At 39.9% G+C, this 20,318-nt stretch overlaps 2 protein-coding genes across 3 annotated transcripts; one reads left to right on the top strand and one right to left on the bottom strand.

Annotated features, from left to right (window-relative positions):
* Nucleotides 1-334: 334 nt before the first annotated feature.
* On the bottom strand, nucleotides 335-15,723 carry LOC122412313 (facilitated trehalose transporter Tret1-2 homolog). Of its 2 annotated transcripts, none has more exons than XM_043421781.1 (3): nucleotides 15,169-15,723; nucleotides 3,727-3,989; nucleotides 335-2,542 (listed from the first exon to the last, which is right to left on the bottom strand). In XM_043421781.1, exons 2-3 carry the CDS (start codon nucleotides 3,982-3,984, stop codon nucleotides 1,466-1,468), a joined length of 1,335 nt encoding a protein of 444 aa, XP_043277716.1. In that variant the 5' UTR covers nucleotides 3,985-3,989; nucleotides 15,169-15,723; the 3' UTR covers nucleotides 335-1,465. The 2 variants fall into 2 exon arrangements, with proteins under 2 accessions (XP_043277716.1, XP_043277715.1); XM_043421780.1 differs by lacking the exon at nucleotides 15,169-15,723 and adding an exon at nucleotides 4,522-4,677.
* Nucleotides 15,724-17,249: 1,526 nt separating this feature from the next.
* betaggt-I (geranylgeranyl transferase type-1 subunit beta) lies at nucleotides 17,250-20,303 on the top strand. Its single transcript, XM_043421052.1, has 3 exons — nucleotides 17,250-18,594; nucleotides 18,797-19,157; nucleotides 19,796-20,303. The coding sequence occupies exons 1-3, from the start codon at nucleotides 18,049-18,051 to the stop codon at nucleotides 19,915-19,917; spliced, it is 1,029 nt and encodes a 342-aa protein (XP_043276987.1). The 5' UTR covers nucleotides 17,250-18,048; the 3' UTR covers nucleotides 19,918-20,303.
* Nucleotides 20,304-20,318: the final 15 nt, after the last annotated feature.

Here is a 20,318-nt window from a genome sequence, read left to right on the forward strand (position 1 = left end):
CCATCCTGCACTTAACTGGATCGACTGTTTAACATTCGGAAAATCAAACAAACGTTTTACCCTTTGACATACTATTGTCATTCTTAATGAGACAAACCTCCGAGGTATTGTCTTCATAATGACAGTTTAATCGTGTTATATTCGGCTCTCTTTGTTTTCTCTTATTACTATTCATTATTGGACCGATGCGAAGCACTAATTGCTTCGAAGCCCCCGTTAGATCGTGTTGCAAGCATCCCCTATTTCGTTCCTCTCAGTTTCCGGTATCACGAATTACAAATATCGCCGATCAAACGAATCGCAGAGTCTAAAACTCCAATAAAATGCTTGCGAGTAGATAATCAAAAATGTTTTTATTTCCAAAATCAATAAAACATAGAACAAATATTTTTAACAATATTCTCGTTGTAATTGTTCCTCAACGACATGAAATAAGAGGAAAAGTGAAAACGCTTGGCAAGCCAATTATCGTAATTACTTTTCTGGGGGTAAAGCCGCTTTTCCAATCTCAAAGTCCAAGACGATTGGAGAAGAAAAAATATAACGATACAACAAGAAAATAGTCTATATACATATAGACGTACATTGATTAAGGGGCGGGAGGGGAGGCAATAAAATATTAGAGCCTGTGAATTTACGATGTATTCCCAATATCGCAGCGAAACAATCTCCACGAGTCTCCTGAAACGAGAAAACTAAAAGAAACTTTTGGCGAAACAAAAGTCCGCTCTGTTCCTGGAGCGAATATATGAGAGCTGGGAGAAAGGGAAAGCGAAGGGAAAAGAGCGGGGGAATAGGGGCTGAGGGGTGAAAAAAGTGCATAGTGGTCCGATGCAGTTGGAAGAGAGGGGCTATTAATCTCAGGTATAAAGTAAGATAAGTGAGCCGTGGCGAACGGTGTGGCTGAGGCAGCGAGCCAAAGTGAGTACTCCCGGAGCACGGATATCAGGATCCTACGGAGGTTATAAAACAAAAAAGCGAGAAAGAGAGATTGAGAGAGGGAAGTCACCACGAAAGCTTATACACGGACGGCCAGGATATCTCCGCACTCGCGAAAACTAATTCCAGCTTCTAATGGCTCTGCCAATAGCAATTTTCGTAAGACTGAATAGTGATTTTAAAATCCCGAGGCTTCCCCCTGGACTGCGGACGAGCGGCCGCGACTTTCGTTCTACTCAAAGATAACTTTGTCTCGACGTGCCACGGTGCATCGACGTTTTTTATTCGCTCAGCTCTACCTCCGGATGCGGCCTCTGTTGCCTGGGAGTCAAGTCGAATCGAAAAGCAAGCTGGGAGGCATTTTTAAACGAGTGGAATTAATCGAAGTGAGCGGAAGACCGCAAATCTACGGTTTGGAGCTTCGAAAAAACTCTTCTGTGTTCTTCTATTTTAGTTATTATTTAATGAAACTAAACGACATTCAGACGGAGCAGGAAACAGTCCCGTTGCGCCGAAGACGCCTCGATCACCTATTCAGATCCAATTGAATCTGCACGAACGATCGGCCCTTCGTCTCCGGGGTGATCATTACCAAAAGGATCGTCGATACCCAGACGACGAAAGCGAACGCCAGAAAGGGCACGGAATGACCGACTGCCCATGTCACGGCGATTGTGATGTAGAATTTGCTCGATATGATGCCGAACACCGCGCTACAAACGCCCACGATCGACATCGCTACGCCTTTCACTTCCGTGTTGAAGACTTCCGCCATGATGACCAGGTGGATGCTGAGGAGGCCAAAGTTGAAGAAAAATACCTGTACCAAAACTGCCAGGAGGAAGAGAACCGAGTATGGCTCAACATCCACACCGACGTACTCTTGAGCGAAGAGGTAACCACCCATGACGGCATTACACAATCCAGCCGTCAGTCCAGCGCCCAGTATCAAAGGCCGACGCCCCAATTTGTCAACCAGGAGCCCTGATATTACAGCGGATAATAATTGAGAGATGCCCACAGCTATGGTCGCCCAATGACTCGGTATTGCCATGCCGGCATTCTTGAATATCAGTTCGTTGTAAGCGAGCACCAGGAAGTAGCCACCAAAGTGTTGGGGCAGTAGGAAAAGGAAAGCTATCAATAATGCTCGCCGATTTCCTCGGCCGGTGAAAACGTCTCTCCAGCTCGCACGGTTTTGTCTCCCCTTTTCGGAGCTCCTCTCCCCTGCTGACTTTGGCACCGCATCTTTGAGGACTTTGAGCTCCTCGCTGACGTCCATCCGACCCCGTAACTTCTCCAGGACCGCTTCGGCCTCCTCGATTCTACCAACCATTGCAAGATAATGAGGACTCTCCGGCATGAACCAAAACGCGAACACGAAGCCCAGTGCGATTATCATCAACAATCCTCCAACGCTGGCGATCGACAAATAAGGACAAACTACGTAGGTGAACAGGATCCCCAAATTTATCATCACTCCAATCGAAGCTCCGGCCAAACCCCTTGTACGTATCGATGCCACTTCCCCCATGTACATCGGAGACACGCACAGACACATGCCCAGCGAGAATCCAACCAAGATACGGGCGACGTGAATAACCTGGATAAAAAATTTTGAATCATTTATTTCCTCGACACCGTAACTTCTTACAAAACTAGAAGCTCCACGGATCAAGGCATGGCTCGATGCAAGCGTTATTCTTCGGAAATTTAGTCTTTTCTATATGTATGGAATTAAAGGCAGCTCATCTGGTGATCGAATTAACGAAGAGATTTCGATTTTTTAATTTCAATACAGTAATGAGTAGTGAAAAAAATGTCCTCTCAAAATTTCAAGGCCCGAGGGTACTTTGTTCGTGAGAAAAAAATTGAAGCGGATTCTCCAAATTCACACGGACTTTACGACACCTTGACAAACAGTTGTTGCAGAAACTTCCAGAAGTGATAGAAAGATATCTGAAGAATATGTTTACAGCTTCGTAAAATGTAGAATCCATTCGATACTTTCGCAATTAATGATTTTTTTTCTCGAAAAATGGTGACTGTTGGGAGGTTAACCCATATGCGTTACTTTCATAAAGGCAACGTTGCAGCTGCGCGCTTTTTGAAAGCGGAGACTACGCTTTCCGATGCACGCAACTCACGCTAGGGATTTGCAATAAAATATGAAGAACGGGTGAGAAAATGTTGATGTAATTAATAAAAACTTGTTTTTTTTTTTTAATATTTCTGCCACGTTTTGAGTATGTAAATGTTTGTAAATGTTGTATGTAATGATTTTGAGTAATTCGGTACCAGATGACCTCCCTTAATACCTTTTTTCAATAATATCAAAACTTGTCATAATCGATTTCTTCGCGTTATCGATTTACTAGTCTGACTATGTGGAAATGAAAGATAAGATTTAGTGACGAATTAGATAAATGATTGAAGCCTAATAATAGAATCGGAATCACCATTGATGAGGATAAAAAGATATTTATATGCCAGTGAAATTATTTTTGTGCTACAAACAAAAAATTATCAGCACGGTGAGGAATTGTACCGCCATTGTGAAAAAAAATTCTGGGTTTTTCCGCTCACGTATTAAGCTCACGCTCTTCTGTCAACGACTTATGTTTTTCGTACCGCGCTTTATTCGTGTGATTATTCAATTTGTTTGTATCACAAACATCTCAAAAGATAGAATTTATCTCTCGACAATGTCTCTGGAGTATTTATTTGACATGATAAATCACGACGATTATATCACCACGAAATATGAATTGATAGAACTATTCTTACCCAAATGTGTCGTGCCACCATTATCATGGCAGAACTGATGATTACCGGGAGTCCACTCAACAATAAGGTATTGCGACGACCAATACGATCGACAAAAAAGTGATTCAGCGGTGGCGAAATAACGTGACCAACTGCACTCGCTGCTACCATCGTCGAAATGTCATCAGGAGTGAACGGAATTGGAGAATCAGGTTCTAACAATTTGACTATTGTTGGCGAGACCCAGCCTATCGTAGTTCCAATACTGAACGAAAACATTGTGCCTGATCACAAAAATTAATAGGCTCCGATAACATGCCGAATCAGTTTATTTGCTCATTCGATTAATTAATTCAGTTTTAACGCGCTCTGACAAATTCCTGGCTCTTCGCCAATACCAAAAGTAAAACCCAAGTTTCACTGATATAAAGAAATACGAAAATATTATTTGTTTATCAACAAAAACGTGGCAACATCGTCCGAAATGCGAATACATTTGAAGAACAGAAGAATAAATTGTGAGCAGGAAAAGCAGCCGGTCACAGGCGTGCTAAATGTAGAGATCAAATACTTCAGCGAACAGCGTATTCATCCGAGGGCCAATTAGACACGATGTCATAGCAGTTACTGAATGCGTTTTACGCGAAATAACTTTGTTCATTGCGAAGCTTAAAATTCCTGTTTACACAACAAATTGACCTGTTTGGGCACAAGTTGTTCAAACTGTTTCGTCAAATCAAGCAATTTATTGATTAATCTTCACGGACCTAGTGACAGAGTTCACTCAAAATGTAAAAAATAATAATTGATAATTACAGGTGAAAATGGAGAGATATTCCCAAGTTTTCGAACCCTCTGGGTTCGTGTATTTTCCATTTTTCGTTCTCTCGCCATCAGGCATTGTACTGCACAAGCACTTAGAGAAGAAATTAAGCGACTAATGAGCCCGACTGCGCGTGTTGCCTGGACAGAATGTTCAACGCGACTAAGTGAAAACTGTAGATTATTGAACTGCCAGCAAGAGATATTACTGAGTGAATGATGGATAAGTTTGAGAGGGGTGGGGGTCGTCCGGAATTCACGCAAGACGAAAAGTGATATCTGAATTCCTTCGCAGGTACGTAAGCTTGTAATTCTGTTTATTTTGGAGAAATTGCTACGGTGAAATTTCGGAAAATGAAGAATCCCCGACTGCGCAGTAAAAATAGTCGGTTAAAAAAAAATGCTCGCACGAATGACGGCTGAACTGTGTGTACTTCTGCAGAGAACTCAGAGTTTGTGAATTTCAATTAGTTTCCAATAAATTCCAATTTACAATTCATTCTCTGCTTGTGATTTAAAAACCTGAAACTTTTTAATGACTCACTCAAATTCCGATAATTGTAGTATCTTCGATCACTATCCTCTCTTCTTTTTTCCTTGCATGCAGCAATGAGTTTCCCGCAACCTAACACTGATCAATTCCATATATTGGAGGGCTGTGTTCGATTAAATTATGAATGAGAAAAAATGAACACTGCATGCACTCAGTCGCAAAATTATTGCAGTTTTTGAAAGCTACGATCGAGAGACAAATTATCATTTGTTGAGGAACATCTTACTGCTTTTCCACAGGGTTTTCATGCCAGACTGTACAATCGGATGCGCGAGCATTCAAGAAATTGCACATGATAATCGTTCGAGCAGTGACAGATGATTGGCAAATTGACGACAATTTGCTCGAAGTCTAATCAATTTTTTCATCAATCTCGTTAATGCCCAGTGTAACCATCTCTTTACGAAGGAAGTCAAAATAAAGTGAAAAAAATAAATAAATAAAGACAAAATAAGCTGATGGATCGTTGCGATGCTCAGTTTTCTTTGATAATTTCACTGTTCGAATGACTTTTTCGTTACCATAAAAGTTAATTCTATTAAGTCTTTACCAAAGATCGCAAAAAAAGTATTCGACCTACAAATATATTGAAAAATAAAAAAAAAAATGTTTGAGCGTGATAAAAAATGATGTCACATAAATAATAAGTGATAAAAAAAATACTAGGATTCAAGGAAACTCGATTAAACAAATCGAGTGAATGTGAAATATTTCATATTCCCACATATTCCATAACACAGCATTGTGTACGGAATTCCTTTGAGACTGAATCGGTTTTACGACACGCGCACCGTTTTGATTGTCATACAAAGCTACTAGAATTTTTATAACCCTTCGAGGGAGGATCCCCTGAAAAAAAAAAGCAACAAAACTCATACGGCGCCCCTTCTGCACCACATTGACGCTTGATTACATGCCAGACCGGAGAGAGGTACACTGGTCGATAGCTCGTTTTGCACTCGAGCTCCTCTCACACAGCGGAGGCCCTTTCACCTCTTGACAAGATGAATTGACAGGTTAGTGCAGAAAATAAAGCTTTTTTCACCGCCGACGAAAGCAATTTTGACACTGGTTTTTTTCGTCAATACCATCAATCCACCGTGCCTATGGTTCAATAAGAGCACACAAGCATGCTCGCTGCTCGTGTGATAACGTAACGGAGCAATTCTAAACATCGCGATCGAGAATTTTTCCGAAACAAAAAAATCCCAACATTTACATTTTCAAGCTTGAAAGGTCTCGAAACAAAAATGGATTTTAAGGCAAGAGTCGCGCGACTCTATGGTCAAATGACTATTTATTAATCGTCGAAATAAAATAGGTTATAAGAAAGGTTTTCTGTATTGAATAAATCTTGGGGCAATTTAAACTGGATTCGTATAAATTTATACAAGATCATATTTAATAATTTATGATTAAAAATATCTTATGATTGCTTATTTGACCCGGTTTTTCAATATATACATATATATATATATCGGTTCTCTTCTCACCTGACAGTCGAAAAATATCATAGCCTCCAAACTCGCCGGCTATCACGTAAAGTATATATATATGTATACATTCTTAACGTTGCCAAGTATATCGAGCCACTTCATAGCAGTCGATCTCCTGCCATTTTCTGAGTTTTCATCGAGATTATTTTAAAAATTCTCTTCAAATTAGTCGATGGCCCTATATTTTTATGGTCACATTAGAATCTTTATAATATAATCTATGAGGAGCAATTTTAACATGAACTATATCTAATCGATGAGGAAATGAATTCTGCAATCGCAGTGCTGGCGGGATGGGTTTCTCATACGATGCCGTGCTATATTTCTACTTTTGATCGTATTTCTTAATATAATCTTCGGTAACCTATTAAATCCTTTAGCCATATGAAAGTTTATCACGTAAAAATGATATAATTTAAAAATCACGAGTTCGTCTAATATCGATTGTCGTGCGACTCCTACCTTAACCGTCTCAGACCGAGACCTATTTCGCGTTGACGGAAAATGATTCCCTTCATAATTTTATCTCAAAATACTTTCTAGTTACCGAATCCATTGTGACATTTCGGCTTTTTTGTTGGGAAATATGAATTTTGGAATGTTCGCTGCGCGCAGCACCAGGTTCTTGGGGAGCAAAATCAGGAAAATTTACGAATGAATCTAGCACCGAATACCTTAAATACATCATATTAGCTTCCCTTTGAAAGGAAATAACGTTTGGAGTACGAAAAAAAATGTATACCCACTTTTCTTTTGCGATAACTAAAGCACCTTTTCACACAACGCCAACTCAACATGAAACGCCGACTTCATATTGATATTTCGATGAGTTAAAGCAGTTTATCTCTTGGTTTAGGAGTATCTAAGGTGCAATCTAACCTTGCTTCATGGAAATAGGCAGTTAGAACCCCGACCTTACTGACCGATGCAGTTTTATTGGGCCTGGAAGCGCGTGTTGCGTAGAAGCAACATACGGTCCGAGAGGGTTAAACAAACCAATTTCATTCCTATCCATTGAGAACACAAATATCTAAATTTTTCCCGGAACTATTCGTTCATAGGTTTTTTTAATCACGTCGAACAATCGGCTATCTTCTTCGTTCTTTATCTAACGAATTCGGCTTTGTTACTTTCTAATTATCCATCGATTTGGATCGTAATCTGTCGTCATTCCATTCAATTTTCTCTAACAATGGCCCTGTGCCATGATTTTTTGTAGAAATCGTCGAAAATACAATCCGTCAAAACACAGTTCATCGGAGCACAATCTCTGCAAACGCTACAAAATATTGCAGCCAGTGGAAAACCGAGGAGAAATGAATGCAAAAAATAACCCGATTTTTTAAAAATCTATAAAATTGCGGGAGCGCCTCAGGATAAAGGCGTTTACGGATACCGCAATAGCGCAGTCAAATGCCCTAAACTCTTTGCAAGCAGAGCTCTCGAACGGTTGCGGCGATATCAAGTTCATTTTACAGCCTTTCGAAAGATACCGCAGGTCAACGTATTACGGATTTTGCATGTACCGAGCGGTTATTCATTTCAGTGGGAAAATGAACGCGATTCGCTGCCTCTCGAAAATTCGAGGCTGGCATCATATCCGTTTACATAGGTAACGTGATAGTTTTTGCACGAGTACACGATCGTGATTTTCAACTGAACTACGCTCAATGTTTATTCAGCACGAGCGGAAGCCGAGGATATTTCGACCCTTGGATTCGGATGTTGTGCTCTCGAAATATTACTTTTACGAACAATTTTGTAATGCTTCAACCCCAAACTGCAATTAAACATTCATTCATCAAAGCCACAAAAAATAAATGATTGCTGCCTCATTTTTTCAAAGTTGGCTATTTTGCAGACTGCTCTCGTTTCCAGCTTTTTCTGTCCTCGGGAAAACCCGTGTTGTGGTTTCCCTGAAGCCAAATTCTCGAAAACTAATTTCTAGATAGCGAGATATGAAAAAATCTCTCGAAGCCATCAATCTCCAGTTTCAATGGACCCCGAATACTTTGACTTTGATGCTGGTTCCCCTTGGACAAGAAACCAAAAGGGCGGTCTCAGCTGTGAGAAAAAGGTCGATGAAGGATTTCATCGATTCCGTAGAGCTGAGATGTAACCATTCCCGACGATACACTGTCAAATTTACATCCACACGGCGAATATTTAATTCACGAATATACCGAGAGGAAAAAAGTGAAAATGGAAAACACAATCTTGCCAACGATGCGTCAATGTCACAGTACAGCAAAGCCTCATACGTGAAATTTCTTTTTTTTTACTGAGCGCGATAAAACGAAGTCAGGAGGTTGAAGATAACAGACGCCGAACTAATGTTTATCGCTTACATTGTAAACACGATGAGTTTGTACATTTTCTGTCCAATGCTCCATCTTTGTGAAGTGGAAGAATTAATTACTAGCGATAGTCATAAATAATGTTCATTAAAATGCTCAAACATTTTCCTTAATATCGAACCTCATCGTAGGGATACTATGGCGTTATCTTCGCCGAGTAAAATGCATGTAATTAATTTGTAATTAGCAAGATTCGAAGAGGCAAAGCAGTTATGCCTTTGACAATATGATGATGAGTGCCTCGACGATGACGACAGATAGGAACCGCAAGTGGAAGAGCCCGCTCATATCGTAAACGCTATCCGCAAGATTCACCGCCAAAGGCGTTCAAGATATCTTACCAGCGGGCAAGATTTCCAGCCAGCGAGAATGCCTGAGGTCGGACCTCGAGGTTGCGAGGAATTCTCGCCAAAGACCACGAGTTTTCAGTAATTTTATCAAGTTTTAAAACAGCTGAGCTCTGCCCTGTGCTCCAGAAAACAACCATCTTTTCACTTTAATAAATTTCCTTTTTGAAGGATCTCATATAGATGGTAAAAGAATGAAAGGGGGGTGGCTGAATGACGAATAAAAGGAATGAAAGTTCACGTTGTTCATTGTGGGTACAAAAGTTCCCAACAATGAGTGAAATTTTTCAAGAATGAAAGCCCAAACGTGCGCGAAAATGCAATGACTCGTTGTCCAATAAATCTCAACAAATGAATTTGAATAACTGAATGAATAATTAAAATTAATCCAAATAAGTCGTAGAAATCCGAATAATACATCAATGCCAATATAAAAGATGTGAACAAATTGTTTTGAGGAAAAAATAGAGACAAAATCTCGTCTGGCCTTTAGATAGGAAAATCGTCCAACGGGTTCGATCTCTCCATCTGCATTATTCTGGGCAAATGTCTTTACCACTTCGCAGTACGCCAAAGGAGATAAAACTTTTAGCAATTAACGATGTATGGTACAAAAGTCTAAATAATTAGAAATTGATCGAATTTGGTGATAATGTTCTTCAACATCAAGTGCGAAAACACAATTTTTTTCAAAATTTTCTTCTGCTTAGTTATCGAGTAATTACGCATTGAGGCAGATTCCTTATGCCCGGAATATATGGAAACGCTATGCTTATACACGTGAACTTCAGTGATCAAATACTCGATAACTGTACAGAAGAAAAATCTTAAAAAATTTGTATCGTCAAATTTGGCACTAAATAATGTGTTCACCGAATTTTATAAAATTCTCATCATTTAAAAATTTTTTATGTTTTTAGCATGGTTTAGCATGGCAACGTTGTAAGCCTGTACCAAATATCCTTAAGAGGTATGGACCTAACCTCACTTGGAATTTTCGATATCGAAATTCTTTGACGCAGATTAAAAAAGGTTCTCTCAGCCCGTGGAGGGCGATGGCAAAAAGGTTGACATTCTTATGATTTCGATCGAGCGAACGGTGTAGAAAAATGTCACTTCCAAAATTGACAGCTCTCTTTCGCACTCACGGTTGCAACATACCATCTGATCCATGTTCTTAAGTGAAAGACACAATAACCCCAATGACCGTCGCACGCTATTTATACCGCCAGGCTCGGCACTGTGCTTGCGAGAAACTTACGGCGCCTCGCCCTCTAGCGGATGTCGATTGAACTTCGCGAAAATTTCGAATATCCATTGAACCGAAGAAAAATAATCGGATTTGTTTTCCTAGTTAATGGAATTAGTGTCCCCGTGAACAGTGATAAACTTGTGAGCGTCATATTCGCAGTTAAGAGCAATAGCACAGCTATGATAAAAGACGTAATGCGAAGATAAACTTCGTATTAATGGGCTTGTGCCGTTAACTGAAACACCGAATGTGATATAAACTTAACCGCAAGACAAATTGCTGCTGGGTATCCGACAGCCGCTGACTATGCAGTTTAACAAGTTGCTCGAGGTACGTCTCAAATTGTACATACGAATGAAGTAGTTGCTGTTCCGGAGTCCAACTAGAGGAAGTACATTCGCGAGTTGTAGCAGCGCTCTTATCGCACCGATGCATCTAATCAAACGTACATGAAAGAGATGGAGAGAGAGTTAGCAGGAGGACGGGAAAAGCCGGTGAACTACTTCCCCACAATAGACTCCCTTTGAACGTTTTGGATGCTCATCGTCTGATGCGTAAATTTACACCGTGTTTGAGATCGGAATAGGATATGTGTTGCTAATAAGTGACTACCGTTAGTAGATCTGATGCTTCTACTGCCAATACAAGTGGAGTTTCGTAATAACTACAACTAATGAATTCTCGGTCTCAACTTCAAGCTTGTTAAACGGAGAGGAGAGAGAGAGCGGGCTTTTTATCAAAGCTAAGGGAATTTCCTTCGAGGTGACTCCATGTATAGCTAGGTCGGGATGACTAAGGATGAAGACGCATAGACGAGGTTCTCAGGCTCGAGTTCGAGTCAAGTTTTGTCACGTTGTATCACAAATAACGTTTTTGGGAGCGTTAACACTTCTGAACAAAGGAAACAGCGACAGTTCTGGGTGAGGAATCCTTGACTCAAGATAGAGTTTCGGTTGAACGTTAATACGTGAAAACAAGAATGGCTGTAAGAAATGTCAGAACGAGCAATCACAAAAATGGGCATTACAACTAGTTAGACCCCAAGGATGGAAAGCCGACCGAGACTTCTCGTGACAGAGATTTGAAGAGAAACGACGAGCATATTCGTCGCGTCCTAAAAATTGTCCGCCGAGTTGGATCAAAGATCGCCCAAGATTTCTCGACTGGATTTATTCCTTGCCTTCCGGCTGTTCCGAGAGTCATAAATTTTATGAAAACCCTGGTAACATTTGCAGAGTCATAAAAAAACCATTCCCCAACGCCCCTTAAATAAACGAAGACCAGAATGACATTAATTATATTTAAACTTCCCTAAACAAATGAATATTAGCAGTGCCTCAATGGAAGCTTAGCAAACATTAAAAAGCCACGAATCCACGAATTCGTGGACGGATAAACATTACGAGCAGTTAGACCAGCGAGGCAGCGATCGACGAAACGATTGTGGATGGATTTCGAGCCGAGAGAGGGCCGAGGTGCAGAAGGCAATGGTTATTCGTGGCAGCGGGTGGAAAAACGCCTGAAAATTACCATTGGACAGCGAGAGGATTTGCTGGCGTGTTTGGAGACCGTAAGAAATGATAACATACCTGGAGTTGCTGCGGCTTTACCTATTCCCTACATACTATACACCTATGCATCCATATTCCTATATATATAAATGCACACGCATGTCCCACGAACTGAACCGTGCAGGGAGTTATCCCAGGATGTTCTGGGACCATATATGTGTTCTCCCGTGAGAGGGATATTTATGCTCACCGTAGCGTGCGAGCACAAAGCATACCATACCTGGCATACCTGCCACAGGGCTCAAACTACCCCTTTACCAGTGTAAGGTAACCTCGCGTGGCCTCCCAAACTCGTGTATATAGAACTGCAGATCGAATAATAGAGAAACTACTGCCCTCCCCTCCTCCCCACACCTCGCCCTTTATTACCTCCGATATTCCACACGACCCTGAATCTTTGCTCGTTTTCCTCATTCTCTGTGAAACTGACCCTAATGCTAAATCTAACCAATCTTCCCGCGTACGATTGCTTTCCCAGTACGAGCACTTTCACCACACCTCAACGGCTAAATATTTACGAAACTGCATAATATTCCAACGCTCTATCCTACACACGTACACGTGTTTAACAGCTACAGAATTTCAGGCCTCAACACTGCTTCGAGGATAATTGCCGAATAGCGAAATGCCTCTGGTAATAATCCCACGAAGCCAATAACACGTATGCATGTATGTATCAATTAATATGTGTATATGTAATTTAAAGCACGAAATGATCATTCGCAGACTACTATGACTATTGGATTGAGTAATTTGAGTGCTAATTTCCAGTGCAGCATTATCCAGCCTCGTGCACTACCTCTACTGAATTTCAACCCTCGATTGAACCCCCGCGCTCGTGCTCAATTTGCAAAAAGGGATTGGAATTTTAAATCCGTACAATTGTCACACAAATTCAGCTGAGTGTTGCCTACGCCCTCGCAATCATCTTGTCAACGCTTTTTTTTCCCCGAGTACATTTTTCAATTAAAAATAAAACTCGCCGGAAAATTCTACATCGAAGTAACAGTGCGTGACCGGAGATAATTGGAGGGCCAATCGACTCGGAAGGTTTTTTCAAAGGGAAAGTACCTCGTTGGCTCTCGAGTGATCGTTGCTTGCTCGAAACTTTTGGTGGGGCAGAGATCGAAGATTCGAAGAGCTTCGTGAAGAAAATTTCGCATCGTTTTTTCGGGCAAGTAACCAAACTGCAAAATTACCAATAACTGAGTTAAACTCCAGCTCATAATACTTTAAAACAAGTTAACAATAAGTTTGTCGATTAAGCGAAGAGTCCGAAGTCCAAGTTTGTTCGCCTTGGGACCGATGGTTATTCAAGTTTATAAATCTTGAAATAGCGCTTATGGGAATGTATAATTTTGCACAATGCACGTGAAAAGTGGCCAATGAACGTTCGTAAAGTTCACTAATCCCAAATACGCGTATTATGCAACTCCAGAGCATTTATTATTTTTTTTTTTTTCACTTTTTCTCCCTCTCCCGGTTCTTTTTCCATCGAGATAGTACGGAAAACGTAAAGCTCTCGGCAGAGTTAGCCCCTCGCTGCGTACTTTACATCGGACGAGAATCGTAACACTTTTCTGTCCTTTTCCATCTTCTATTTCTCCTCCTCTGACGATTATTTCCCTCTTTTCTTTCTCTCTTTTTGTTTCATTTTCTCTTTCGCTCTCTAAGCTCCGTCTCGGAGTTTACGGCATCAAATCCCATTCTCCGGTTCCGAGGAGAGGAAACATATCCCACCACTTCCGCTTAATCGTTGCGGTCCACTTTTACCTCTCCCCGATCTCTACACGCCCCAGCACTGAAGATCGGCCCTCGCTCCGACATGTTTTTTCCACTTTTTTCAATCCGACAAAATGTTTTTTTCATACCTTTTTTCTTCAAGCTGAACCGAGTGTTTTCTCCTGGTTTTTTCATTAACGATTCTTCCAATAATTTCGTCGCACTGCGTTTTCGATCCGCCGTTAGCTGAGAAAGCTGGCGCGTCAACGTCAAGATTTTATCGATAATTATTTCGGGAGAACACACGATTTTCGTTTCGTAAATGTCATTGCTCGACATTTCCAAGGTTAAATGTTATAATTGCTTCCTTCCCCCGCGTACAGACCCTATTTTTTCGACCAAAGCCCTCGATTGTTCAATTATTCAGAGTCAAGTGCGCTCGAGTCTAAGAAAAATTTGACTTGTGACATTTCACACATATTCCTTCGGTATTCCAAAGGTCAAATACGAATATTGCCTTCAAACTTCAAGCTAGTATCCTTGAAATAACACCCCATTTGTGTCTTTTGTCTCTCAGACAAGAATTTCATCGGTGTTCATGCGAACCTAACCTATAAGAACTCGGCGCTTAAACAGAGAACAACCTAACCTCGTATTTTTTAGATAAAAGGCCAACAGCACGGAACGTTAATCTCGAACTGTATTGCACTGTCATTGCACTTTATATCTGTAAAATTACACTCACGCTGGCGTACGTCATTTGCAGCTCGTGAACGTGTATATGCGTCCTTTGTTTCTATGATTAAACCGGCAGTGGCGGCGAGCGAGCACCAGAAGTATACACCGTACACAGCGCTATATAACGTATACGAAAATCGCCTGATTTGCGCCCCCTAGTCATTTTATTGAGTCGTCACGCGAATCTCCTGAAGTTATGCCCACCTAAACGCCCTTAAATTCGTACATCACTCATATTTCCCGACGGATTATATCACGATTATATTCACAAAGAAAACGGAAGAGTCGAATCCATTCGTCAGAGTCTACTAGAATTCGAGGTTATTTAGAGGACGTAACTGATCTGTCTTTCTTTCTTCTCACGCAACAAAAAGTTGTTCGAATTTACAAAATTTTATCACCCTCTTCTTCTTCCTGTTACTACTACGATATCGACGAATCCATAAATTTTCTTATCTCAACAAATCGATGACAGCTTCGGAAATCTTACTTCGCCATAACTATACGTATAAATCACAAGATAGAAACTCCCGAGAGAGGTTTCGGAACCCTCGCCGATTGCCGTGTCGTTCGAACGAACGCGCATATACTCGCTCGGTACATACCTCTACGAATATGTACATGGCGGGGGGTGTGTCGTTTCGAAGCAACTTTTTGCCGGAGCTCGCCTTTTAAAATCTCTAGTTGATGGTATCAAACAAATCCTCGGCAAAGGGACACGTTGATTGATAAATATTTCGAGACTCTTGAACAGTGACGGTGGTTTTTCAGTGGAGCAGGTTAGGATTTTATTCGGCAACAATTTTTTCCCATTGCGCCGATAGCATTTCTCATCAGTCACACGTTCGATGTTATCGTTTTTCGAGGTTAAGATTCCGTGAGAATGTGAGAAATTTAGTTGTTCACGAAGAATAAGTCTATCAAGTCGAATCTGTGAATTGAGACGTTTCGTTGAGTACGATTTATAAAAGCTGCATAAAGAGTTTTTCGAGGAAAAAAAACCGAAAATTTCGTCAGAAAATTCGAAATCCATTTGCACCAGCGTTTCCCTTCGTCAATATGCGAGGTTATTGATTCGAAATTTTCGTAATCGCAACTCTAAAAGCAACACACTCAACTTCGTAAATATCGACACATGTTTAGCACCCGAGAACGCCAGAAACAGCGTACGTACGAGCGCGGAGGAAGTGACACTGAGGAATTTAGTTATAAGACAAGTTTCGTCAGCAACAAGACGGAAGACTCGAACGTTAGGTGAACGTGATTATAACTAATTCCAATTTGTCAACAAACAGGTTACCTGCGGGTAAGAATTAACTTTGTAGCGGATCCTGCTAGGCTAAGAAATGCGAAATCGAGAAGCACCCTCTGCTCGTTCAACGACGAAAGTAGGTCAACCGAGAGATTCTCGTATAATCGTCCTGGCAATCTCTCTTCCCCTCAACCCTATTTACGAAGATACAGAAATCTTATCCCATTGTTACCAATATTTGAATAGCTACAGCGTAACAATAGATTTTTCCTGCCCCCCCCCCCCCCCTCCTTCCTCTCTTCTCCTTCTTCACTTCGTAATGCTACGCTACCCAATTAAATTCGCTGCAAAATAATATACAATTCTTCTGTTTTCTGTAGAATATATTGAAAAAAATAATAGTCCAGCATAAATTTCTCGTTCATAAAAGTTTCATTTCGAATGAATTCGTTCCATCAACCAAATTAAAAATATTTTATTTTTCAATTATACATTTTCTTTATGATCCATCCTGACAATGAAAATGACATATTTCTACTGATGAATTAGTTCATATTCGACCTCGTATATTTGCGAAGACTACGTGAAAACTTTTTTTTAGTAATTACTTCTAAAAATTTAGCTTGTCACTCTAACTGGTTTTCGTGTTTTTCTTCGTGTTTGCTGAGACTGAGTACTCCCTTTTGAATCTAGTTGCGGCTTTGTAACGTGTTATTTTAGTGGGTTCGATTAAATTTTATGTTGTATTTCATGTATTTCATGTTGCACATCACTTTTTTTGCGTACCCACTGAACGGTACTAAACTAATGATAATAAGTTCAGTGTGCGAACCTGCTGGAAACCAAAAGGCCCGAGGGCTTGTGCATTGAGCCAAAAGCAGAAAAGTCTTCTTCTGCCCCATCTGACGGGTTTTGCCCGAACAAGATAATCCACTATAGAACGAGAGATTATTGATTGTTTTTCAAATTACCTGCTGAACCTACTGAAACTCAACGTAATAATTTCCAAAAAGCTTTTTTACCAAGCTCACTTATACCAGAATCAAGATTGGTGAGCTTTTTATCTACCTTTGCAAAGGGTTCATTCGTAGTTTTCAATTGAGCATGATCTATCAATCGCATGAGTATACAAAAGAAATAACTAATAAAATGCAAATATACGCGCTTGTGTCAAGTTTAGGAATGAACTTGCAAAATATTTTCACCGATTGTATGAAAATATTCGCAATCTCTACGAAAAATAAACAAAATCTGAACTTTTGCTTTCCGGTGGAAAAAACAATCATGATAATTACCAACGAACCATAAGCGAGAATGCTGCTCTCACACCAACGGTAAGAGAAAAACCCAAACTTGTACTCGAAGTCGATAAAATGGCATCTTCACTTTTCACTTTTTCTGCCGTAAGGTGGCACGAAAGGACTGTTTTTTCGTCCGGTCTTGACAGACGCTTCTATATATATAGCTCCGCGATTGTTTTCGAATATTCGAATTTAAGCGAAACAACATTCGGCGTAATGAGTAAAAATGAAAACTTTTTGTACACGTAGATGACTGTAAATATAGCGATTTGTTGTCAACTCATTCAATTCGCGAAGACGAACCTTCCAGACGAACTATGCTAAGTAGACAACATGGCGACGATATCGCGGTAAATCGTAGCACGTTATCGGAAAACGTCATTCCGTTAACGCATGTTGATACTTAAAACTTGATCGAAAATTTCTTCCAAATTAAAATAAGTTTGACGTTAGAAAATTGATAACGGACCGTTTTTTAATTAAGCGTGTGCGCGCAATTTTGAGAAGGAAAAGTTAATCGGTTTGGCGAGAGTCTGAAAACGAACGTGGAATTGTGTCATTATTAGTTCTAGCTTCAAAAATTCACCAAATTTAAAAATGAATTACAAAAATCGCCGATATTTTTCATAAATCTCGTACGTACAGTTCAACGAAATAAACCATTTATTTCGAGTCAGTTTAGGGTGTATTCATTGTTTTTCATCCTAACCTCAAAACTTCGCTGAATTTGGAAAAAAACGATGAACTGACAAACGCCAGCGATTAATAACGTAACAAATAAATGTGCAGTATTGTTGCCACTATAAAAATTACGTTTTTAATCATTGATAAGCATCATATTGTTAAAAGTCCTAACCTCAAAAAATTCGCACAAATGCATTAAAATCCGTGTCAAGACGTATAAAATTTGTTAATTCGTTAAAAACATAAAAATGACAGAATTGGTAGTCGCAAAGAAGAAACATACGAAATTATTTAAATGGCTGATTCAAATGATGCCGACCGAATTCGCTGAATACGACTCTAGCAGAATGAGCTTTGCTTTTTTCTCCATTTCTGGTCTTGATGTGCTCAATACACTTGACGAATCAATGGCACCAGATGAAAAGAAACGAGCGAGCGACTGGATATACAGACTTCAGGTACGAAATAATGGCCCGAAGGATGGTTTCCAAGCCTCTACTATGGTTCCTGATTCGGTACCCAAGTATCAACGAGGCCACCTTGCAATGACCTATACAAGCCTAGCGACGCTTCTTGTACTTGGTGACGACCTTGCACGCATCCAACCATATCGGAAAGCTCTAGCTCTTGGTGTTCAAGCTTGTCAATGCCCTGACGGTTCCTTCTCTGCCATGCTAAATAACAGCGAAAGTGATATGAGATTCCTGTACTGTGCCTGCTGCATTTCTGCCATTATCGACGATTGGAGCGGCGTTGACAAACCCAGAGCGATAGAATACATTTTACAATCCATTGTGAGCATTTTTATCTCTCTTTTCATGAGCTTGCTATTTTTGTGCCCAAAAAATTGCAAAATATCTTATGCTACTGGAAATAACTAAACACTCTCAACAGTACTGCAAAAGTTGTATAAATTTTCAAAATATCTAAATTACGCTGTAGAGAATGCAAATAAAAAATCCAAATAAAAACTTTTGATTTCCAATGCAATTGCAGTCGTACGACGGTGCAATGGGTCAAGGGCCGGATCTCGAATCACACGGCGGTTCAACCTTCTGTGCGGTTGCTAGTCTTGTGTTGATGAAGGAACTCGACAATGTACTTTCCAACGATCAACTGCAAAGACTGAGAAGATGGTGTCTAATGAGGCAGACTGATGGTTTTCAAGGTCGACCTGGTAAACCCTCGGACACCTGTTACAGTTTTTGGATTGGGGCTACTTTGCAACTTTTGGATGTTGCACAGTTTTCTGATCATAAGGCTAATCGGGATTTCGTTCTCAGCACTCAGGATATGATTTTTGGTGGTTTTGGGAAGTTCCAAGATGCCCGGTCTGATCCACTTCATACATATTTAGGTAAAAATACATATTTTTTAAAGTAGCTCCAATCAATCAAAGTTTAATTCTCCACTAACTTAAACTATTCTGTAAATAATCCACAAATCAATCCAATAACAATCTAGAATAAGTTGAGCTCGGAATATGATCAAAATTAGCAGCTATCAAAAAATTGCACAATTTAAAAACGTTACAAAATCATTTCATCACACGCAAACTGATCCCAAAGTCTGAACAAAACATATGAAAACCATTCTAAAATTAATCAAACAAAAATCGAAATAATTTTGATTCATTTAGATAAAATTCGTTTTTGATAACTCCCCTGTGCCCATTGCACATCTAATGAACTTGCAATAAGCTCAATAGAAACTCTAACCTAAAAAGTCCATAGCGGATAACCGATACGGAAAAAGTGCAAAACAGAAATTCAGATAACTGAATATAAAACGAAAATAAACCCGAATGAGATCATTGAATAATACATTCAGTAATGGCAGCATATGTAAATAACTACTACGATCTACTGTTATATTCTGACTCTAACGAAGGCGTATTTTGATTGCAAACTAATGAAAAAATGTTCTTCTCCCATCTCCCCCACCCACCCCACGTTTTCTCTCCTCTCTCTCTCTCCGTTTTCCTATTTAACGAAGGTCTCGGAGGTCTCAGCCTGCTCGGTGAACCGGGACTCCAACCTATGAATGCTGCACTCAATATATCGAATCGTGCCTACGCGCACTTGAAGGAGATTCACAAAAGATGGCAAAGCGAGTGACGCAGCGATGAAGGAGTGAAAAAATCGTAACGAAATAATGTAGTGCAACGTCCTGTCATTTCGGGATTTCTCCCGGAAGCTTACAGAAAGAAAAAACGAAAAGAAAATAAAAAAACAACGCACATAGCCAAATTCGCTGTTCGGCATTATCGTCGATGGTCACAAACGAAATTGAAATCATTTTTCCACGATTGTCAATTAATATTACTATTATTACTATTACTAGTATTATCATTATTAATATTATTATTATTCGTTATGTATTTGTGTATACAACGTTCTAAGCAGGTGCTAGTTGTGCTGATTTGTTATCAACGTATTTTATCACTAATATATACAACATTATATTTATATACATACAGTTAATACATGCATTATTTAATTTACTTGATCGAGAAAGC

This window comes from Venturia canescens, chromosome 6, assembly GCF_019457755.1.
Source record: "Venturia canescens isolate UGA chromosome 6, ASM1945775v1, whole genome shotgun sequence".
Lineage (NCBI taxonomy): Eukaryota > Metazoa > Arthropoda > Insecta > Hymenoptera > Ichneumonidae > Venturia > Venturia canescens.